Raw genomic sequence first — 25,890 nt, 5'->3', positions numbered from 1 at the left:
AGCTGCGCTCCCGCCGCGGGTTCGGATCCTGTATAGGGATGACCGGTGCGCTCACAGCGCTCACTGGCTGAGCGCAGTGTGGCTGGTCTCAAAAAAGAAAAAAAAAAAAGAGAGACAATAAGAGCCGAGCCCGTGGCGCACAGCTGCGCTCCCGCCGCGGGTTCGGATCCTGTATAGGGATGACCGGTGCGCTCACAGCGCTCACTGGCTGAGCGCAGTGTGGCTGGTCTCAAAAAAGACAAAAAAAAGAGAGAGACAATAAAATAATGACTACAGCAAGCCCAAGATTTTTTAAAAGTTTTTAAATAAAGAACATTTTTACTTAATACTTGACAACAGATACATTGCAACAGCTATAAATGAGGTTTGTTGTTTGTTTGTTTTGGCTTAAACAATAGAAATTTATTTCTCATATTTCTGGAGGCTAGAAGTCCAAGAACAAGTTTCTGGCAGGGTTCAATTTCTCTTTCGGGCTGGCTGTTGTCCGCCTTTATTTACTAAGTCCATTCATGGCCTTTTCTTGGTGTTTGTGTGCAGAGAGAGCTAGGAAGCTCTCTGGTGCTGCTTATAAGAATGTAACCCTGTACAATCAGGGCCAACCCTTATGCGCTCATTTAACCTTAATTATTCCCATAAAGGCCCTATATCTAAATACAGTCACATGGGAGTGGGAGGACACACATTTAGTACATAATAAACATGTTTTGAATATTTTCAGCAACTATTTTTCTAACTTGTTTTTTCTTCCTCCTATTCTCTCTCAGCTCTGAGATTCCAATTATGTACGTTAGACAACTTGATATGTCTCACAGGTCCTGAGACTCTAACATTCTTTAAGTTTGTTTTAAAATCTCAGTCCTTTTCTAAATAGGAAAGGGTTATTCACCTGCAGGGTGGTAAGACAACTGCCTCATTTGACAAAAAATTAGACCTTCTTTGAGACAATGTTTTCATCATTAAAACTTAAAACCCTGAACTCTGTCATCTCTTTGTGTTTTACAGTGTTGATTCACAAACCATCAATATATAACAATTATGTACAAGTTTTAAATAAGGCTGCCTTCTCTGATGGGAAAACGACTCAATAAAGGAAAGAAGAAATTAAATAAAATCTCAGCCCTTTATTCTGAATAATGTCTATGGCTACGTCTTCAAGTTCGCTGATTTTTTTTTTTTTTTCTCTTCAAGGTTATATCTGCTACTAATCTCATTTAGTAAAATAATGTCAGATATTATATTTTTAATATGTGGAAGTTCTATTTGACTTTTTATTTTAGTATCCATTTATCTCCTCATTATGTTTATGCTATTCTTTAAATATTTGATTATATTTATAATGTTTATAAGAAGTGTTTTAAGTTCCTGGTCTGCTCATTCCATATATTCTTTAGCTTTTGTGTTGGTTTCTCCTGGTTATAGGCCACATTTTCCTGTTTCTTTCCATGTCTATTCATTCTAATTGGATGTTGGATATGTGAATTTACACTGCTGAGTGACAGATTTTCTTGTATTCCTTTAAGGAATTTGGAACTCAACTCAGCAAGAATGGCAGACACTATATTGATTCCCATTTCTCTGTGGAGCATCTAGAAATTGCCAGGTAGAAAGCAGGGGTGATTTTAGTGTTCAATCTGTCTCCCTTCATCAGGGATCACAATTTTGTGCTGCCTGCTGCCCACAGCCCAGTGTCCGAAAACAGCTATTTCATAAATTTTATTCAGTGTTCTAGTTTATTAAGGGAGAACATTTTGTGTAATGGTTACCTTTTCATGGATGCGAGTAAAAGTCCACCTAATGACCCTTTCTTTCTTTTTAAGATGTATGTGACTTCTGATCCAAATACAACTAATCCCTAATTTATTATGTTTAATAATGGGAAACTGGTTTCTCCAGTTTCAAAAAGCATCATCCTTCAGAGAAAAGGAAACACTTTGATGTTGTAGAGTGTGACATTTTGGAAATGATTCATGCAGGCAGGCTTAGACAAATGAGAGGTAGGGAGGGAGAGCGAGGGGTCATGATAACATAAATAAAAGAAAAAACTGTTTCAACATTAAAATATTGCTCTCTCTGTGAAGTTTTGTGATAGAAATAATAGAAGAGTGATGTTTACTTTAATAAAGTTACACTGGAATCAATACTTATATTATTTTAAATAGTTTCAAAATATTTGACTAAAGGCTAGACTATGTGAGCTATAGCTTAACAGCAATAAGGGGGATTTATATTTATATTGACATAAAGCTTTTCAAAACACAGTTTTACTTTCTGACAGACCATTCAAATAACCATGGAAAATCAGCACTGTTATCATTCCCATTCGGTGTGATTAGTAGAAAATATAAATTTGTTTTATTTGAATTTTTATCTAAGCATTAGCAACACTAAGAGATTGAAAGTAATCCACATATAATCAGTACAAGGAAACTCCAACTAGCCTGGGTTATGATGCACATCAGTGTGATTTTCTGGTTAGTCAAGTCTAAAATTGGTTGCAAGTACAGGTTGGTCAGTGAAAGAATATCCACTCCACTGTCTTGTATCTGAGGGGAAAAGTATGGAAAGACAGAGCAGTGGACGGTTTAATTCAAGGTATAAATACAGATCCCCTCTATCACATTATAGAATGAGACCCTCTCCATAGTTGTAAAACTCTCTGAGGGAAAGGAGATGGTAATGCTTAGAAAGAACTTCTAACTGGTTGTTCTTGAGGCTCAGTGAAAAGGAAATCATGGTCAGCTGAGTAAATACATCCTTTCTTTCCTTCCCAGTGAACTGAGTCCAAACAGTTATAATTGGACTCTCCTGCACCACCACATCCCAGTAGCGATTACTATCAGAAGACAACTCTTCACTTAGATGTCAGGGTTTCAAAATGCTTCCATAAATCAGCTTTACATTAGCTTTCTTTTATCCCCAAAATTGGGATTTTAATAAATTTTGCAATTATGCTTTCACATTTTGTAGGTAAATTTGCATCATGTATTACTGGTACGTCAGTAAACGCATTCCATCAAACATAATTGGCTTACAAAAGTAAAATTTTAAAGTAAGTTTAAAAGTGAAAAGTAAAATTTTAAAGAAAGTTTCATGATGATAATTGTTTTCATGAAAACCCATTACTTCCATGAATGTAGTAAGAAACAACTGAAAGGCTATATTTATATAATACTAAGTCTGAATATTTGAAAACCTACCTCATAAAATAATACCATGAATTTTAAATTTCACTGACTTTAAAAATGCTCATTTGGTTGGAAAACTTAACAATTATTGAATCAGAGGCAAAGGTTTACGATGTTCACTTCATCATTCTTTTAACTTCTCATGTTTCGAATAGTAAGTTGATTCTGGAATGTAGCCAACATACTCCTTATAACGAAATTTGAAGCACTAATCACTTACACTATAAAAGAAAGGTTGAAACCAATAATCTAAACTTAACCTTAAGAAACAAGAAAATGAGCATATCAAAATAAAAGCAAAGAAAGAAAACAATAATCTTAAGAGCAGAAAACAATAAAACTGAAAATAGAAAAATCAACAAAAGCTGGTGTCTGAGAAGGTTAAGAAAATTAATAATACTTTAACAATAATTATTACAAAAAAGAAACAAATTAATAACATAAAAAAAGAGATTCTACATACATTCAAAGAATAATAAGGAAGCATTATAAGCAACTATATACCGATAACTTTGAAAATGTCAATGAATTGAAAAAATTATTTGAAAGACACAAACTACCAAAACTTACTCAAGAACAAGTAGATAAACAGAATAGTCCTGTATGTGTGAAAGAAGTTAAATTTGTAGTCTGTGACATTGCCACAAAGAAAATTCCAGGCCCAGATGACTTCACTGGTGAATTCTACCAAACTGTTCAGAAAGAAACACTAGTTCCACAAACTGGTAGAGAAATTTGAACCAAACAGAATGCTTCTCAACTTATTCTCTAAGGCCAGCATTACCCTGCTAACAAAAATTGAAAAATATATTACAAGAAAAGAAAATTACGGATAATTATCTTGTTAATATAGATGTAAATGATCTTTAAGATTTTTAAGGAAATTGAATACGACAACACATTAAGAGGATAATACATCATGACCATGTAGGATTTATCCTGGGAATGCAAGGTAAGTTTAACATTTGAAATCAATGTAATTCACCATGTTAAGATTAAAATAATTAAAACTATTTGATTATCTAAACGGATGCAGAAAAGCATTGGGGAAAAATCAACAATTCAAAATAAAAACTCAACAAGCAAGAAATACTAAAGAACTTCCTCACACTGATAAAAGGTATCATTGAAAAACCTACAGTTAGTAACATACTTAACGTTGACTGCATGCTTTCTAAGATTGTAAACAAGGCAAAAATGTCCACTCTACTTCCATTCTACATTGTACTGGAGATGTTAGCCAGTGTAATAAGGCAAGGGGAAAAAAGAAAAAAAACAGACTAGAAAAGAAGTAAAACTCTTTATATTTGAAGACCACATGATCATCTATATCCAGAGAAATCTACCTCTGCGGGTTAGCAAAGTCAGAGAACACAAGGCTGAAACACAAACATCAATTATATGAAGGTAGTTCAAAAAGTTCATGGAAAGATTCTTACTATCTTTTACTTCTATTTTCCCATGAACTTTTGAAATACCCTCATATTTCTATGTTTTAACAATGAACAATTATAAAGTAAAATTTAAAAACAATATATTTACGATAGCATCAAAATACATGAAGTAATGATAAATTTAAGAAAATATTTGCTATTCCTGCACAATAAAAACTATGCAGCATTTATAAGACAAAATGTAAAAGACCTAAATGAATGGGAATACATATCACGCTGAGAATCACAAGACTCAATATAAGTTGTAAATTCACTGCAAATTGATTTGTAGACTCAATGCAATCTTAATCAAAATCCCAGCAGTCAATTTATATTGAAAAGACAAGCTGATTCTGAAATATATATGAAAATGCAAAGGACCTAGAAGGACCAAAATTATTTTGATTAAAAATAAATAGGAGGATTAACACTATTGTGATCAAAACACTATTGTACTTATATAATCGTATACATTCAAAAAAATGTAACCGAGTCCAGAAATAGTCTTCAACATATATAACCAAATGATTTCCAACAAAGAGCCCCATGAGTCAATAAGCAGAGAATAATCTCTTAGAGCCCTATACAAAGAAATAAACATTGAGATAACTCATACTATATACAAAAACTAACTAAAAGTGAACATAGTAAAACTGATAGAAGAAAATATTAAAGAAAGTAATTCCAACTTTTGGTTAGACCAGGATTTCCTAGGTCAAAAAAAAGTACAAATTATAAAAAAAAAATTGATAAATTGAATTTTATCAAAATTAAAAACTTGTGCCCTTTGGAATGTACTGGTGAGAAAATGAAAAGGCGAACCACATCCTAGGGGAAAATATCTGTAAAACACACATCTAAGAAAGGACTTTGAATCCAGAATATATAAAGATCCCTTATGATTCAATAAGATGACAAGAATTACAATAAAAAGGTGGGGGTGGGGGTAAATATTTGGACAAACACATAACCAAAAAAAGTTATATACTTGGCAAATGAGCATGTGAAAATGTGGACAACATCTATAACATCATACTATGGTGTAAATGTTTGTGTCTCCCAAAATTCATATGTTGAAACTTAATCACCAGTGCGATTAGTACAGTTTCAATGTCCCCTCCAGATCTAATGTTGAAATTTAATTGCTAATGTAATGGTATTAGAAGGTGAGGCCTTAAGAGGTGATTAGGCTGTGAGTGCTCTGCCCTCATGAATGGATTCATGCTGTTACTGTGGTGGTAGGATGCTTATCCTGTGAGTGGACTCCTGATAAAAGGATGAATTCAGCCTTTCCTTCTGTCTATCTCATGTTCTTCCTCCCCATGTGATCCTTTCTGCCACATTATGACACAGCAAGAAGTCCCTCACCAGATACGGTGCCTCAATCTTAGACTTCCCAGCATCCAGAACCATGAGCCAAATAAACTTCTATTATTTATAAATTACTCAGTTTGTGGCATTCTATTATAGCAGCAGAAAACAGACTAAGACCTTGATGGTACTAAGAGGTGATATGATTGGGAGGAGATGAGGTAAAGAGAGAGGAGGCCTCATGAATGGGATGAGTACCTTTATAAAAGAGCCTCAGAGAGCTTCCCTAAAGCTATTTGCCATGTGAGGACACAGTGAGAACCAGGAAACAGGCCCTCAACAGGTATCAAATTTGCCAGCAACCTGTTCTTGGACTTCCCAGCCTCCAAAACTGTTAGAAATAAATTTCTAGTAGGAACTATTAGTAAATGTTTGTGTATAAAAATTTAATTAAACACAAATGCTTCACCCTTTTTAAAAAACCTAGGTACATTCAATGACCATACATAAAGTATTCAGACAAGCACACCCATAAGATATTAGGTCAGTTTGCATATTTCACTGTTTAGAACTACCCTGTGCCATTATTTCTTGACAGCAACAAATTAAGAAAAGTTTTGTGAATTATATTTGGATGACCAACTTTTAATTCATGATGCAGATAATTCATTTTTTCACTCATTAAATCTTCATTTTTAACAATAAGGAAAAAGGTGTAAAGTCTCTGAATTTTTATATATTTTAGTTAAAAATTTAAAAAATTCTATAAAAGCATGAACTAAATTATGCAACATCAATAACTTTACACCACCTACATAGGAAAAATTCAGAGATCTTTCAATATTTGAATTATGGAGAATTAACTTATTCTTCCAGAGAATTTAACTCTAAATAGTAATTATAAAAATATATAAAAGGTTTGTTTACTAATTATAGAGCTGATTATACGGCTAAGAGACTCCAGATTAAACTTCTAGAAAAGATCACAATTAGCCAGGAGTTTAAAAATAACAATAAGTTTGTTTTGTAAACAAACAGAGCAAAACTTCTTAACATCAAATTTTAAAGTATCTGAAAAACGTTGAAATGAATTTCCAAAATAAATACTAAACTTACAGTTTGTTGCCATATGAAATTGAGAAGAAAGTGTCTGAGTAACTGAATTCCAAAACATGTATAAAATTTCAGGTTGTCCATCCTGTAAGCCAAGAAATGAATGTATTCATTTATTTTAAAAAATTATAGTTGATAAGATGTAACATTGAATTTTATTTAAATTTTATTTAAGTCAAATTTCTAGACATCTGAATACCAATAAACGGAATTATTAAGTAACTAAGGAGAAATATATAGATGATTCAAATTGTGTCTCATGTTCAAGTTATCAGTCATTAACCCTGTTCTACTAGCTATGTGACCTGGGGCAACTTGCTTAACCATTCTCTGCCTTTACCCCTCATCTGTAAAATTGAGAGGGTAACAGTTCCTATACTACAGAATTATTATGAAGATTAAACAAACTGATAAAACTCTTGGGACAGTGCCTAACATACAGTAAAGTCTCAAGGAATATTGGCTACTGTTATTAACAATGATTACTATCATCATCATCCTTTGATATTGAGAACGTAATTTGTGTAACTATGACCAAATGATGCACAAAGCATGCTTAGACCAAGGATGACTAATAGGAAATAATTTACCATTACAAAAGAGAATAGCTGAAGCCTAGATATAGTTTTGTTTTGTTTTGTTTTTTCCTTTTCTTTTTTTCGTGTCCGGCAACAGATCGCAACCCTCAGTGTCGCGCCCGTACCAGACTGGGACCGGCAACGGGATCGCAACCCTCGGTGCCGCGCCCGCACCTTGCTCAGCCAGTGAGTGGGAACCGGTCTGTATGTGGGATCCGAACCCTTGGCGGGAGCGCCGCTGCGCTCCCAAGCGGCGCACTGTAGCAGTGCGCCACCGGGCCGGCCCGAGTTTTGGTTTTTTTTTTAAATCACAGGAATTACCACTACTCAGCTTAGCATGATGCTTTCATTCAACTTTGAATGCATGTTTTAGAACGTAACCACTAAAAAGAAAAAATAAATATCAGTACAAGTATCATCTGTTTAGAAAAGACAAAGTACTTTAACGCTGTTAAAAAGGAATGACACTCCAAGAGATTTTAAATACTTTAAGGGACATCTACATATGTGGTATACAATAAGTGTTTGCTAATATTCTACTATTTTTTATGTACAAAAATGCCAATTTCGTATGGCTCAAAGTAACATTATAGGGCGGCGTTGGTGGTATAGTGGTGAGCATAGCTGCCTTCCAAAGTAACATTATAAATAAAATACATCTAGTGTTCAAATATTACTACTGACTGTCCTAAAAATTAAATTCTAATTTTGGATGTGATGAGTGAACAAAATAATGAATGAAAAATACAAGTACTGATTTGTGACTTTTATACCTATGCACATTTCACTTTCATTGTTATTTGTCTCTTGAACAAGTCTCATGGCTTTGAATTTACTCAGGTGGGAATCTTGTATCATACAAAAGGCAAATCATATAATTTTCTATTTCTTATGCAATGATCAGAAAACACATTCAGATTCCCGAGATCTTGTTTCAAGTGTACTGTGTCTTGTGTATCTAAGTTTAGAGTAGATGTTTTTCATTATATTTAAGAAGTATCATCATGTACATTAAAAGAATAAAGGACAAAAACCAGATGATCTTAACTGACACAGAAAAAAACACTTGATAAACTTCAACATCCTTTCATGATAAAGAACACTCAACAAAGTAATACTAGAAGGTAATTATATCAACAGAACAAAGGCCATATTTGAAAAGACCACAGCTAACATCACGCTCAATGGTGCAAAACTGAAAGCTTTTCCTCTAAGATCAGGAACAAGGCAGGATGCCAACTTCTATTCAATATAGCACTGGAAGTCCTGCCAGAATGATCCGGCAAGAAAAAGAAATAAAAGTCATCCAAATTGGAAAGCAAGAAGTAAAATTATCTCTGTTCACAAATGACATGATCCAGCATATAGAAAATCCTAAAGATTCCATGCAAAAAAAGACTGTTAAACCAATAAAGGAATTCAGAAAATTTGTAGGATACAAAATCAATGCAGAAGAATAAGTTGCATTTTGATACACTAAGTAATCTGAAAAGGAAATGAAGATACATGGTAACATCCAAAACAATAAAGTACTTAGGAATACACATAATCAAGAAGGGAAAAGACTTGTATAATGAAAATTACAAAACACTGCAAAAAGAAATTAAAGAAGACACAAATAAATATCAAGAGATCCTATGTTAATGGATTGGAAGATTGATACTGTTAAAATCTCCATACTACCCAAAGCACCCAAAGAAACCTAAAGATTCAATGCAATCCCTATCAAAATCTGACACTTTTTGGAAAAAAAAAAATCTTAAACTTCAAATGGAATTTCAAGGGACCTTGAATGGCAAATACAATATTGAGAAAGAAAAACAAAGCTAGAGGCCTAACCTTTCTTGACTTTAAAACAAACTGCAAAGTTTCAGTAATCAAAACTAACATAAAGTTAGTTTATGGTACTAACACAGATACAGACATATAGACCAAAGGAACAGAATAGAGAACCCAGAAACAAACCATCACATATATGGTCATATGATCTTTGACAAAGGTGTCAAGGCTACACAATGGGGAAAGGATAGTCTCTGCAATAAATGCTGCTGGGAAAACAGAATGCACACATGCAAAAGAATAAAGCTGAACCTTACACCATGTATACAAATTAACTAAAAATAAATTGAAAAACTAAAACTAAGACCTGAAGCTATAACTTCCAGAAGAAAATATAGGGAAGAGCTCCCTGACACTACATTTGGCAATGAAAATCTACTCAATAAAATAATAATGAAAAACTTCTCAGTTAAAGGGAGAGACACAGACCTCCAGACCTAAGAAGCTCAAAGATCCCCAAACAGATTCAATCCAAAAAGATCCTCCCTGAGACATATTAAAGTCAAACTGGCAAAGCTCAAAGACAAAGAGAGAATCCTAAAAGCAGCAAGAGAAAAGCATCAAGTCACTTATCAGCGAGCCCCCATCAGACTCACAGTAGAATTCTCAACTGAAACTCTACAGGTGAGAAAAAAATGGGATAACATTCTCAAAATACTAAAAGAAAAAAAAACTGCCAGCCAAAAATACTATACCCAGCAAGGCTATCCTTCAGAATTGAGAAAGAAATAGTGCATTTTCCAAACAAAGAAAAACTGTGGGAGTTCATCATCACACAACCAGTTCTGCAAGAAATTCTCAAGGGAGTCCTGCATCTAGAATCTGAAAAACAATAATCACTACCACGAACATACAAGAACAAACAAAACCCACTGGTAAAACACAAACGTAAATCAGAAACAAAAAAGAAACTAAATCTTATCACCTCAAAAAACTAACAAATGTCAAAGATGAATAATAAAACAGGAAGAAAGGAACAAAGGATATTTAAAACATCTAAACAAAAAGCAATAAAATAGCAGGAGTAAGATAATATCTCTCAATGACAAACACTAAATGTAAATGGATTAAACTCCCCACTCAAAAAAACAGAGACTGATGGATAGGATGAAAAAACTAGACCCAACTATATGCTATCTTCAAGAGACCCACCTCACGTCTAATGATGTACACAAACTAATAATGAAGTGATAGAAAAAGATATATCAAGCAACTGGAAACCAAAAATGAGCAGAAGTACCTATTCTTATATCAAAACCAAAAACCATAAAAAGGGACAAAGAAGACCAATATGTAAGGACAAAGGGATCTATTCAGCAAGAAGACATAACAATAATAAATATACATGCACCGAAAACCAGAGCACACAGATATATAAAGCAAACACTATTAGACCTAAAGAAAGAGATAGATTCAAATACAGTAATAGTGGAGGACCTGAAAATTGTTCTCTCAGCACTGGACAAATCATCCAGGAAACAAATCAACAGAGAAACACAGGATTTAAACTACACTTTGGACCAACGGGACTTTAGAAATGTCTACAGAACATTTCATTCAGCAACTACAGAATATACATTCTTCTCATGAGCACATGGAACATTCTTCAGGATAGACCACATGTTAAGTCACAAATAAAGTGTCAACACATTTTAAGTAATTGAAATCAACTCAAGCATCTTTTCAGACCACAACAGACTAAAACTAAAAATAATGAGCAAAACTCAGGACACTATACAAAAATGTGGAAATTAAACAACAGGATCCTGAAAGACATATGGGTCCAAGAATATATTAAACAGGAAATCAAAAACATCTTGAAACCAATGAAAATAAAGAGACATCATAACAAAACATGTGAGATACTGCAAAAGCAGTACTAAGTGGGAAGATTATTGCAATTAACACTTTCATCAAAAAAATAGAAAAATTTCAAATAAACAACCTAACAGCATACCTCAAAAAACTAGAAAACAAAAACAATCCAATCCCAATGTTAGTAGATGGAAAGAATTAATTAAGATGAAAGCACAACTAAATGAAATAGAGACCCAAAAAACAATACAAAAGATGAATAAAACAAAAAGTTGTTTATTAAAAAATATATAAACAAAAATAGACAAACCATTAGCTAGGTTAACAAAAGAGAGAGAGAGAGAGAGAGAGAGAGAGAAAACCCAAATAACAAAAATCAGAAATGAAAAAGGAGACATTACAACAGACATAACAGAAATACAAAGAATCATTAGGGACTATTATAAACAACTACATGCCAACAAATTTGAAAACCTGGAGGAAATAGATGAATTTCTGGACACATACAAACTGCCAAGACTGAATGAAGAAGATACAGAAAACCTAAACAGATCAATAACAAGCAATGAGATTGAAGCAGTCATCAGCAATGTCCCAACAAAGAAAAGCCCAGGGTCACATGGCTTTATTGCTGAAGTCTACCAAACCTTTTAAGAGGAATTAATACCAATTCTCTTCAAACTATTCCAAAAAATTAAAACAGAGGCCACTCTCCCAAACTCACTCTATAAGGCTATCACCACCCTGATAACAAAACCATACAAAGATACAACAAAAAAAGAAAACTACAGGTCAATATCTCTCATGAAAATAGATCCAAAAATCCTAAACAAAATACTAGCAATCAGAATACAACAACATATCAAAAAAATTATACACCATTATTACGTCGGATTCATCCCATGGAGACAAGGTGGTTCAACATATGCTAGTCAGTAAATGTGATAAAACACATCAACAAAATCAAGGACAGAAGCTATATGATTATCTCCACAGATGCAGAAAAAGGAAGACAATATCACCACTCCTATTTAACATAGTATTAGAAGTGCTAGCAAGAGCAATCAGGCAAGAGAAAGAAGTAAAGGACATCCAGATTGGAAAAGACAACATCAAACTTCCCCCGTTTGCAGATGACATGATCCCATATATACCAAAACCTAAAGACTGTACCAAAAAATCTGAGAGTTGATTAACAATTTCAGTAATGTTGTAGGATACAAAATCAACACCCAAAACCCAACAGCATTTTTATTCTCCAATAATGAAATAACAGAAACAGAGATCAAGAAAGCAAGCCCATTTACAATAGTCACCAAAAAAATATAAAATATCTAGGAATCTATTTAACCAAGGAAGTGAAAGATCACTACAAAGAGAATTATAAATTACTACTGAAAGAAATAAAAGAAGACAGAAAAAGGTGGAAAGACACACCATGCTTTTGGATTGGAAAAATCAACATTGTGAAAATGACAATACTATACAAAGTGATCTATAGATTCAATGCAATCCCTTACAAAATACTGACATTCTTCACAGATACAGAAAAATCAATACTATGGAACAAGACCCTGAAGAGCCAAAACAATCCATATGGAACATTCATATGGAACAACAAAAGACCCTGAATAACCAAAACAATTCTGAGCAAGAAAATAAATAAATAAAGCCAGAGGCATAACACTACTTCATTTCAAATTATACTACAAAGTTATAGTAACCAAAATAGCATGGTAATGGCATCAAAATAGACACTCAGACCAATGGAACAGAATAGAGAACCCAAAAATCCACCTACATACTTACAGCCAACTGATCCTTGACAAAGGCAACAAGAACACACATAGGAGAAAAAACTGTCCCTTCAATAAATGGTGCTGAGAAAACTGGACATCCATAACTGGAAGAATGAAACTAGACCTCCACCTTTTGCCAGGTACAAAAATCAACTCAAAATGGATTAGACTTAAGTAGAGGACCTGAAACTATACAACTACTAAAGGAAAAATTCCAGGAAGTAGGACTGGGCAAAGACTTCATGAATATGACCCCAAAAAGATAAGCAACAGAAGAAAAAAAATAAATAAATGGGATTATATCACACTAAAAACTTCTGAACAGCAAAGTTAACAATCAACAGAGTGAAAATATGGCCTACAGAATGGGAGAAAAACATTTGGAAACTATACACCCAACAAAGGATTAGTATCCAGAATATACAAGGAACTCAAACAACTACACAGTAAAAAAAAAAAAACAAAAAACAAAAAAAAACAAGTAACCCAATTAAAAAATGAGTAAAGGAGCTTAACAGACTCTTATTGAAGACATACAAATGGCTGACACATACTTGGAAAGATGCTCAGCATCACTAAACATCAGGGAAATGCAAATTAAAACCACAGTGAGATATCATCTCACTCCAGTTAGACTGGCTATAATCAAAAAGACTGAGAAAATGCTGGCAAGGATGCAGACAAATGGGAACTTTCTAAACTGTTGGTGGGTCTGTAAATTACTACAGCCACTATGTAAAACAGTGTGGAGATTTCTCAAACAACCACAAATAGATATACCATACAATCCAGCAATCCCATTTCTGGGTATATACCCAAAGAAATGGAAATCATGTCGAAGGGATACATGCACTCCCATGTTCATCACAGCTATATATTTACAACAGCCAAGATATAGAACCAACCTAAATGTCCATTGGTGGATGACTGGGTAAGGAAAATGTGGTATATATACACTCAATGGAATACTACTTAGCCATAAAAAAGAATGAAATTCTGCCATTCACAGTAACATAGACAAGCTTGGAGAAAATTATGTTAAGTGAAATAAGCCTGGCACCGAGGGAAAAATACTGCATGTCCTCACTAAAAAGTGAGAGCTAAGAGAGATAGAAGGAAGGAAAGAAAGACCACAGTTCTGTGCTGGACTTGCAGAGGGAGAGAACAGATCTAGGGTTTCCGGTGGAGGAGGGGAGGGGTATTTGGGAGAGGTTGGGTGGGGGACACAGGGAATAAATGCAATTTGAGGAGGTGGGCATGCTGATAGTACTGATCTGCTCAGCACATTTTAGGCTCAAGTGCTGACGGTCAGCTCTGAAACCCATGAACATGTATAATAATAAAAATAAAATAAAAATTAAGAATAGAATAACAAAATGATCCAGCAATCTCATTTCTGGGTATACAAAGGAACTTCAAAAACTTCAAAGAAAGATTTATATTATCTTTCAATTCCATTTTTCTGCAAACTTTTTGAAGTATCTCGTACTTCAAAAATCTAAAAGAACTGAAAGCAGAATTACAAAGCTTTATTTGCACACATTTCAGAGCAGCATTATTCACAGGATTGAAAAGGTAGAAGCAACCTAAATGTCTACTGAAAGCTGAATGGATAAAGAAAATGTGGTATATAAAGGAAGGAAATTCTGTCATATGCTAAAACATGGATGAACCTTGAGGACATTATGCTAACTGATACAAGCCAGTCACAGACTGACAAACATTGCATGATTCTACTTATATGAGCTATCTGAAATAGTCAAACTCTTAGAGTAGAATGGTACTTGCCAGGAGTTGGAGGATAGGAAAAGGATGAGGATTTCAATAGATAGAGTTTTAGTTTTGGGAGAAGAAAAAGTTCTAGAGATCTGTTACATGACAAAGTGCATATAGACAACACTATTGTACAGTATACTTAGAAATGGTTAGGATGGTAATATTTTAAGTTGTGTATTTTTTACCACGATTAAAAAAAAAAAGAATTTTATGCCTAGTTTTATGAATTTTTAAAATTAAAAAATGTACTGGATATTGAATTTATTTTTACTGCCTTTTATGTACTGAGATAAATGATCACATAGATTTCCTTACTGGAGACAATGGGGTATTAATCTAATAGACTTCCTAACATTAAATGATCCTTACATTGCTGACATGAATCCTACTTGTTTAGGTAGATAATTCAGATAATTATTTTAACACACTATTGAAATTAATTTGTTTTTACATCTGAGAATTTTGTATTTGTAGTCTTATACAAGACTGATCCAATTTTTCCCTTCCGAGTGTATGCATGTGTGTATACAAATATACATTCATCTAATTTGGAAGTAGGGTTATGCATGACTCATAAAATGAATTAGTTACTTCCCTTATGCTAAAAAATTGTTTTAATATTTATTTTGGGATAATAATCATAGCCTGAGACATTTCTCCCTACTCCAAAATAAGCTGAAGGAATTTCTTCACTAGTTAAAACAACAATAAAAATATTTTTAAGGAAACTTTTTATTAAATGAAATGGTTTTATTCAGGTATTGTATTTCTTGAGTTAATTATATATTCCCCAACAATTATCCATGTCATTTTGAATCTCAAATATAGTTACTTAAAGTTTGTGTGACTCTCATTATTCTATATACCATTGTCTTATTTATTTGAAGTTAATACTATCTTGCTTGCTTTCATTTGAGAAATATTTGTCCACTTAATTTTTTTCCTACGTTTGCTTTTTGATGTGACTCAAAAATAACATGTTTCAGTTCTATTTTTAAATACAATTTTTGTCATTTAATAAAATTATAATCCGAACCTGTTTAACTACTATGTTGTTCTTGCTTTCATCATTTCATTTTACGCTTTCTTTCTGTTTCCTTTGTTTTCTGTGTTTGTTCTGTGGATAATTTTTGTTTACTTTCATCTTCTCTAGTGGCTTGAGTGCTATATATTTTGATCTTAATTGTATCAAAGGTTACATTTACATTTTGTTTTCCAAAACAGTTTTAATCTCATACGACCTCACATTTCTCATTTTTCAAAGGCAAAAATAAAAATACATGATCTGAGACTACTTTTAAGAGAAATTAATTTAGAATTCTAAACTTTAGGAATTTATAAATTAAACAGAAATCAACAAAAAGATGTAAACATATTGTAATATAATTATAGTTCTTAAATAAGTACTAGTTATGCAGGGTAAGCCTTTAAGTTAAACTCAAGCACTCACCACTTTAGAAGTGTTGGTGTATTAACATAATATAGACTGAGAATACCAGCTAACAATTTGGAAGACAATAGAATAATCAACACAGGCACAATGTACATCACAGGGGTGATGACTGCATAACTTGGTCATCTACAGTTATCTCCAGCACATATATTTAATAATAATAATAATTGTGATATCATTATAAGTATCACATTTTATAAATAAATCTATTTTTGTAACTGCTCAGTCTTGAGAACAAGCAAATCTACATTAAATATATCCCTGTTCTTCCAACTATAACTGACTACTCAATGCTCCACACATCACTAAACTCTGTACAAATTATCAGTTTTTATAGCATTTTCCTTTATTTCTTTTGAATGTGTCATATCTTTTTCTACAATTAACCATAAATTCATTTGAGGCATTTCATTTTTGTAACCTCATAGACTTACCAAAATAGATTTTTAGAAATAACAGGAACTATTCAAGGCGTTTGAGAATTGCTGAAGTACAGAAGAAAATTCTAAATCTTAAACACACCTTTTGAAAGAAAACATGGGTACCAGATAATCTGGCTACTTCTTTCTTCTTAGTGATGAGTCACTCAAAACTTCAAAGCCATGAAGTATGTATTTTTAACGGAGAAAAACACGAAGTGTCCATACTCTAAAGTATATGTGAACCTTGGCTGAGAAGCTAACATTTTCTGAAGGTCTGTTATGTAACAGGTACTACAGGATGTTTTCTCACTTAAACCTTAAAACCACCAAAAGAATGTAAGCTCCATGACAGAAGAGGACTTATTTTGTCTTTTTTTTTAAACCACTGTTATTTTCAGTATCTAGAGTGTGACAGAACATAAAAGGCACACAATTAATATTTACTAAATGAATAAATGGAACAATTTTACAAGGATTCTTATAAGAAAAGTCATAAAAGCAGTTTCTTTGAGACTTTGTTATCTCACTGTAAAAAGAGACTAAGAATGCTCAGAATTGTACAGAAAATAGAAGAACTGAAATTTGACCTGAGATCTGACTGATACAATAAGTTATTATTCAACTTTAATACAACCTACAAGGTATTTTATGATCTAATTGCCCCAGCCTCTTTCTCTTGTTACACACTACTGAGGTGAAAGTTCCAATCACACTCAAATTCTTTCAGGTTCTAGAAGGTTCTTTTGTAGTCTTTTTCAGTTATTGGCCTTTAAACCTTGCCCCTTCTTCAGAGTTCAGTTTAGGTGTCACTTCCTCTTGGCTCCCATAAGTTAGCTGCACTCTATTATAGACATAGCATCCCACATTCTCCATCATAATGATATTTTCCTATTTAATTAAAGGAACAGAGCAATGGTTAAGAACAGGAACTCTGGTGCCAGAATACTAAGGTTCAAATTCTGATTCTACCACTTACTAGCTGTGAAATTTTGGATAAGTCACTTAATTTCTCTGTGCTTCAGTGTGCTCATTTGTAAAATGAAAATTCACCTCAAAATTTGTTAAGAAGATTGAATGAGTTTATTCTTATGAAGTGCTTAAAATAATGCCAGGCATAATAAGCACTATATAGTAGTTTGTCAATACTGCTAACCGTATTTGTAATTTATCAATAAAACTAATTTGTCTTGTTCATCATAGTATCACTGATGACTGGTGTAGAGTAGTACCTAATAAATACTGTTGTGACGGTTAATTTTATGGGCCAACTTGACTGGGCTACAGGATGCCCAGTTATTTGGTCAAACCTTATCCTGGGTATGTTTGCAAGGGTATTTCTAGATGAAATTAACATTTAAATCAGTAGACCAATAAATAAAGCAGGTTGCCCTCCCTAATGTGAGTGGGCCTCATCCAATCAGTTGAAGGCCTTCATAGAACGAAAAGGCTGAGTAAGAAAGAATTCCTTTTGCTGATTGCCTTTGAGCTGGACCATGTTTTTTCATGTCCTTGCGTTGGGACATGAACTGAAACACTGGCTGTACTGGCGCTCCAACCTGCCAACCACAGATTTTGGGATTATCTCCATAATTCCATTAGCGAATTCATCCATATGTTTCATATCCTGAAGAACCCTTATGAAATTGTTAAACAAATGAATGAATGAATCAGTCAATCCCAAAGACTTCTCATAGTCTAAATTAAGAGGTAGAGTCAATTACCAAAGATGCATACAAAGGAGGACACATAGTTGCTGGAACAAGAAAGGACATTAAAAGTCCTTAGAGATGAAAAGAGGTCAGGTAGATTCAGATGGAAGGAAAAGGTACAGGGGATAAGAAATAATAAAGTGGATTTGCAGATAGGATAGTATGTAACAAAGATTTTATGTATCTATATCTATATATATGCATAATTACATGATGTGTATTATGTATATGTATATGATGTACCTATAGATAAACACATATAATATGTATTATATATTCTGCCATAACATAAAGACAAAAAATATATTAATTTGGTATTGCATTTACCAAAATAGAATAAAGGATAATTTGGTATTCCATTTACCAAAATGGAGCAGCAGGAGGGCAAAGATTGATTAGTTCATTTAGGCTTATGCTGCCGAAACCAAGCAGAGATGATCTAAACCAGTGCACATAAATCTCTTGCTAGAGGAAGATCTGGGCTAAAGAAATAGATTTAGGCATTATCATCATTTGGAGGTGGTAGGAACCATGAGCATGTGTGAACTTTTCAATATACTGTCTGTGGCATGGTAAGAAAATAATGTTGAGGATACAATCCAGAAGAACATTACTTAAATGTTGGTGGAGGAAATAATTCAGAGTGGAGAGAGAGGAATGGGTAGAGATATTTATGAATTAAGATTGTAAAGTTAGTAATTGCTGAAGCTGGATGGTGGATACATTAGGGATTCACTGTCCTATACGTTGGTTCTATAGTTTAGTGTGTGTTTGAAATTTTATAAATAAATATTTTAAAAGGAGAGATAAGTGGAAGAGAAAGAATCAGTGAAAGAATTCTGAAGAGCAGAAGTATCTGAAGGAGAAGAGAACTAGGGCAAAATAAGTAGTCAATTAACCTCAGAGGAGTGAAGTAAAACACTATGTAAGAAGTGGGCAGAATGATTTGGCAGTTGTGTCCTCAGAGTGCCTTGAGGAAGAACTATTTCAGTAGAGTGAAAGCCTGATTAAAGTGGTTTGGGGCAAAAGACAAACAGGAAAGTAGAATATACAAGGTAGCGTACTGAAACCTGGGTGTGAAAGAAAAAATTCATTAGAAATAAAGGACCCAGCTTTTTGTTTTTAGATGGTGGACTGAAAGGAAGGAGGGGAGAAAGAGGTTGATACTGGAAAAAACAGAAAGAGGGGAAGATGCGGAATCAAACAGAAGTAGAGGGATAAATCTGATAAAAAAGAAGATATAATCTACCTCTACTTTGCAGACACAGAGATGAGGTGAGGATCAACAATATAACTTTTTGGTCCTTGATAAGGTTTTTCTAAGTCAGTGTGCTTATTGAGAAGAGGTCAGAGGAAAGCAGAGGGAGCTAAGTTAAGATCAAAAGAAAGGAATGTAAAAGACTTAGCAAGAAGTCTATGCCAGAGATCTCTGTGCAGAAATTATGTTGTGAATAAGGAAGCCTGCAGATTTGATCAAAGAAACCAAGTAGATATGAATTTTAAATTAGTTTTTAAACATCTTCTGGATTCAAAGCAGAGGGATCTTGGCAAAGTAAATACAAGGCAAAGAAAATAATTCGATTTACTGAAAAGTAGCCTTTGGGAGGAATCATTGTGCTGTGTCTGATTATAAAGAAGGAAGATATAGAAATTAAATAGGGACTTCAAGAAGAACACCACAGAGCAAAATGAGAAACGCTATACAACCAAAAGAATTTCAGTTAAAATAAAAATGTTGGCTTTTCTATGTACATTGTTCAGAACGGAAAGAACAATGTTTATGGTGCAATCTACTTTTTGTTTTAAAAAATGGGAGCTTAGGCTAAGGTGGTACTTACTGGGTGATAGTGAAAAATAGTCAGATTTTAAGTATATTTTGAAGGTAGAAGAGATAGGACTTAAAATATACACAGTTAAATAGACTTTTTACAAAATTTTAACCCAGGTTATCTCTGGACAAAAGGATTAAATATGATGCTTCCTTTTTTCAATTTTCTGGGGGAGTAATATAGATAATCTAAAGATTAATTCCAAACAGGACGTAAATTCTTGATGTAAAAAATTCAATACTAAAATACGTAGGGTAAAAAGTAAAAGTTCCTTTTCAAACTCAAATCCCTAAACCCACACTCTTCCCTAGAGATCACTGTTAAACTACAGTGTTAAAGGGTTTAAAACCCTTCCCACAGTTTACTGTATTGTCTCAAGCTTCTTTTTCATTATCATCCCCCACAGAAAAAATTAAATAATTAATTATACATATATAATACATATACTTATATATAGTATATAATACGAGTATAATCATTCTTCATTCAACTAAAATTTAGTTTCTTTCTAACAAGAGAAATTAAATACTAAGGAATAAGATTTTGTAGGGTATGGTTGAGCTCTGAAGGCCACAAACCACTGTAATATCTACGATTTTTTGTGTCCCTCTCTCCCTGCCAAATAAAAACCAGAACTATCTTCTCCTTCTTGGGATCAATATTGCCTCTGTTTGAGAATGCATGGTTTACTAGTATTCTAAAAATTCAACCAGTAATATGCTTTTTGGTTCTTAAACTATTAATCAAATTCAATAGAGTATGAATCATACTCTCCTTAAAACACTGCTCCCTTGGCTTCCCTTGCCACATTCACACTCGAATATGTTTACCTATTTGTTTATAAAATATAATGATTATACTAATGAAATATGAATATAAAATACACAAAAATAAAGGATAAGACTTTTTAAAATGTATAGGTAGAAATTATAGCTATCCCCATCTCAAAATGTATATACCACTTTGAAAAACATGGTTCTATATGAATTCTATAAGTTGCGTATTCCTGTGGCTGTCTAGGCATACGAGTATTTCTTTTCTTCTATAGGCAATCTCTCCATCATCATGGCTTCCACTGCCATCAATTAGCAGCTGTCTCCCAAATTTGTGCTTCTAGCCCACACCTCTTCTCTGAGCTCTAAATCCATACATTAAACTGCCTGACATCTACAGCTGAATGTCACATAAGCACCTGAAAATCAGCATGTACAGAACAGAGCTCATCATCGTCTTTCCTCTTCAATATGTTTCTCAGTTTGCTCTCTCCAATGGAAGTCGCTGCTATCTACCAGAGTACCTGTCAAAGCAAAACCCTTGGCGTCATCCATGAAACCTTCCTCTCCATCTTACAACTCCTAACCTACCACTAAGATTTGCCAGTTTTACCTCTTGAATAATTTTCATATCTGTCCACTTCTCTCCATTTTCACTGTTATCAACATAAATCACTTTTATAGGTTGAATTTTGTACCCCCCAAATTCTTAAGTTGAATTCCTAATCCCCAATAATTCAGTATGTGACAGCATTTGGAGACAAGGTCTTTAAAGGAGTAATTAAATTAAAATAAGGTCATTAGGGTGGGCCATAATCTAACATGACTGGTATCCTTACAAGAAGAGGAAATTTGGACACACAAATACAGAAAGAAGAAAATGTGAAGACATGGGGAGAAAATAATCACCTACAAGCCAAGAAGAGATGCCCAGAACAGAACCTTCCCTCATGATCCTCAGAAGAAACTGACACTGCTGACACCTTGATCTCAGATCTCTAGCCTCCAGACTGTGAAAAAATAAATTTCTGTTGTTTAATCTACCTAGTCTGTGGAACTTTATTGTGGCAGCCCTAGCAAATTAATCGAATCACCATACCTTTTCTGAATTTTTGCCAGTCTATTCTACTTTTCTCTAGACTTGGCATTCTCCAATCTATACCCTACAGTGCATTTAAAATTTTTAAGTATGATCATGTCACTTGTGCTTAGGATAAAGTTATGTGTGGTACATAAAGCTCTCCTGGCTTCTCTAGCCACATCTTGTACTGTTCTTCCCCCTCCAGCCACACTGGGCTTCTTTCAATCCCTCAAAAGAAAACAGTCCTCTTTTTTGCTCACTTCTCCCTTTCATCTAAGCTTTTCAGAAGTCACTTCATGAGGTCATAACATTATATAGTTCCATAGATCCTGTAAGTATTCATAAGCTATCACAATTATAATTGATCATTTATACATTTGTTTGCTTAATATTTATTTCCTGTTGGTATCTACATCTTTTTGGTTTGTTCTTATATCTCCAATCCTTAACACAGTGCCCGGAATATGATAAGCATTCAATAAAAATCAGTCAATTTAATGTGAGAGCTTAGACATACTCCATTTTCCCCATATCCTAAAATATTTCACTATAATTTTAAGTCATATTAATTATTTTCCTTATAAATATATGCCACGCACATAAAACTATTATAAGAGCTACTGAAAATTTAATTCCTATTTCATTTCTCTTTTACTCTGAATAATGAAGTTAAATAAATGTATGTTTTTCCTACAGATTAACAACATTTTACAAACTCTTCTTTATGTAAAAATCAGATTTTATGGAAATACAATCTAAAATAATAACTCCAATAAAATCTGAAAACTTCTCATATAGAAAATATGCCAGGCCCTACCATAAACAATTTTATTAGGTTTTTTACAAATTGTGTAACTTTAAAAGTTCCATTATAGTCTTACATTTGATATTTATTATGCCTTACAGACATGCTTTTCTCCATATGAAAAGACATATTTTATTATGAACTTTAATGATAAATACATCATTTAGTTGAATTTATCTTCATAATCCATTAATGCAAACACATATACATAGAACTATTCCATAATGTAAAGGTAGAGTTGTAGTAAAACTTCTTTATTCTCCCTCCCCCCAATATAAACAAATGTCTGGATACTTCCATATTTATTTAAATTAGAGCCAGAACAACTACAAATATCCAAGTATTCACATTCATTAATTCATTTCTCTCACACACAGACATACACATACACAAAAGCATCCATCTTGATATATGTTTATTTGTTTGTTTGTTTTTCCCTTTTTGTCTTTTTTCGTGTCCGGCAACGGATCGCAACCCTCAGTGTCGCATCGTATAACTTCGTATAATGTATGCTATACGAAGTTATTACGGGCACACAATTAATATTTACTAAATGAATAAATGGAACAATTTTACAAGGATTCTTATAAGAAAAGTCATAAAAGCAGTTTCTTTGAGACTTTGTTATCTCACTGTAAAAAGAGACTAAGAATGCTCAGAATTGTACAGAAAATAGAAGAACTGAAATTTGACCTGAGATCTGACTGATACAATAAGTTATTATTCAACTTTAATACAACCTACAAGGTATTTTATGATCTAATTGCCCCAGCCTCTTTCCAACGGGATCGCAACCCTCGGTGTTGCGCCCGCACCTCGCTCAGCCAGTGAGCGGGAACTGGTCTGTATGTGGGATCTGAACCCTCAGCGGGAGCGCCGCCACACTCTCAAGCGGCGCACTGTAGCAGTGCGCCACCGGGCCGGCCCCTTGATATATGTTTAAAAACTGATTCATGTTGAAATTTTCTTAAGGCTCTTTAGGTTCAATGTTAAAGAAGAGAAAGTAAGAAAAATACTATAACACTTGCTTTAAAATATCAAACAAATTAGTATCCTGTAGTAAAATCCCCTCTAATTAACATAATTGATAGGTAATGAAATACACGAAATTAGTCTTCAAGTATCTAGCTGATGTTCCTCTCCCATCCTTTTTCAGAAAAATAAGGTGAATATTTGCCTACTTTTTCTTTCTTTGGAAAACAGCCAGAAATTGAAAGAATAATGACATATATATATTATATATATATAACTCATCACGGAATTGAAATATGTTTAAAAAAACGAACAAGTAAGAGATAGAGATATGTCAGCAAGATGGTGCAACAGAAAGCCTCAGAACTCAGTCCCCCATAGAAACACCAACTTAACAATATACAGTCCAAAAAGCCTTTATGAGAATTCTGGAAACCTTTCAGATAGCCAAGATACCCCCGGCAAGCTCAAAGCCATGAACAGTAACCTTAAAATGGGTAAGAAAACTTGTTTCATTCCCTCCACATCAGCCACTTCCCATAACCAGCACAGCTGCTGATTGGGAGAAGAGGTCCAACTGGCAGCTTCTTCTTTGAAAGGGAAACGGATGACTGGAACATGTACCCAATGTTCTGGAGTTTTAGGGGACAGCCCATGGGGAACTCTGAGAACAAAGAGGGCTGGGTGATCTATGCCTGTGCCAGAGAACTTGTAGCAACATCGACATAAGCCAGCACAACTTGCTGCAATGGGGAAAAAGCACTCAGCTGGTGCTATCTCCTCTGGAAGGGGAAGAGAAAAGTAGAACATGCATCCAAGATCTGGCTCTTTGGTGGGCTTACCAAGAGACTGATTACTGTTTCACCTCAGAATACTGATTGAATAGGCATACCTTGGATGCCCAGCAGCCACAGAGAACAAGAAAGAGTTCAGCAGCTTGTTGTAGCACCACAGACAGACACCAGAGGAAGCAAGAGACTACAAGCTCCTAAAAGAGAAACCAGCAAATCTCCCTAACTGGGCAATGACATGCTCAAGCTCTGAAAAGATGAAGCCTCTGAAAAGGTCTAACAGGTCAGCAGAATCTCTAGCCAGGCTGATAGGTAAAAGTCCTCCCTTGCACAAAGTCAGCACATAAAGACTTGGAGAAGTGGCTGTTTTTTTCAAATATAAAAATTACAACAAAATATAACAAGGCACACAAAAGAAACAGGGAGAAATGACCCAATAAACTGGAAAAAATAAATCTCCAGAAACTGACCCTAAGAAATGGAGATCTATAAAAACTTAACAAAAGATTGAAAATAATCATCTTAAATAAAGAAACTGAACACACTGCAAGAGAACACAGATAGACAACTAAATAAAAGCAAGAAAATGATACATGAACAAAATGAGAATAACAAATATAGATAGAAACTATAAAAATGAACCAAACAATTCTGGAGCTGAAAGATACAATAACTGAAGTAAAAATTCACCAGAGGAGAATTGATAAAGTGGAAGAAATAATCAGCAAACTTGAAGATAGGTCATTTGAAATAATTGAGTCAGAGGAACAAAAAGAAAAAGAAATGAAATGAAGAAAGTCAAAGGGACTTACGGGATGCTATCAAGCAAGACTAACATATGCCTTATGAAAGAAACAAAAGGAAAAAGAGAGAGAATAGGGTAGAGAACACATTTATAGAAATAATGGCTGAAAACTTCTCAGATCTGAGAAAGAAAATGAACATCCAAATTCAAGATGCCTAAAAGATTCCAACTAGGATGAACCCAAAGAGGCCCACACTGAGACACGCCACAATCAAATTATCGAAAAACAAAGACAAAGAGAAAATCCTGAAAGCAGTAAGAGAAAAGCAACTGGTCACATCCAAGGGAGCTCTCATAGGATTATATCAGCAGAGACATTATAGGAGAGAAGAGAGTTAAAAGATACATTCAAAATGCTGAAAGTAAAAAACTGCTAAGCAAAAATACTGTATTAGGCAAAA

General features: G+C 33.8%; 1 protein-coding gene across 2 annotated transcripts in view; it reads right to left on the bottom strand.

Annotated features, from left to right (window-relative positions):
• LOC103586736 (conserved oligomeric Golgi complex subunit 5) overlaps positions 1–25,890 on the bottom strand; it is a 190,207-nt gene that overhangs the window by 132,672 nt on the left and 31,645 nt on the right. Inside the window, exon 2 of one of the 2 annotated variants that reach the window (XM_008568048.1) lies at positions 7,046–7,127. The exons of the other annotated variant lie outside the window; for it this stretch is intronic. Within the exon in view, the coding sequence (XP_008566270.1) occupies positions 7,046–7,103 (58 nt within the window). The 5' untranslated portion in view covers positions 7,104–7,127. The remainder of the gene's footprint in view (positions 1–7,045; positions 7,128–25,890) is intronic. 2 annotated transcript variants of the gene reach the window in all.

Source organism: Galeopterus variegatus, unplaced genomic scaffold, assembly GCF_000696425.1.
Source record: "Galeopterus variegatus unplaced genomic scaffold, G_variegatus-3.0.2 Scaffold370, whole genome shotgun sequence".
NCBI classification, from domain to species: domain Eukaryota; kingdom Metazoa; phylum Chordata; class Mammalia; order Dermoptera; family Cynocephalidae; genus Galeopterus; species Galeopterus variegatus.
Note: the sequence above shows the minus strand (reverse complement) of the source record. Positions and strands in the feature narration are given on the sequence as shown.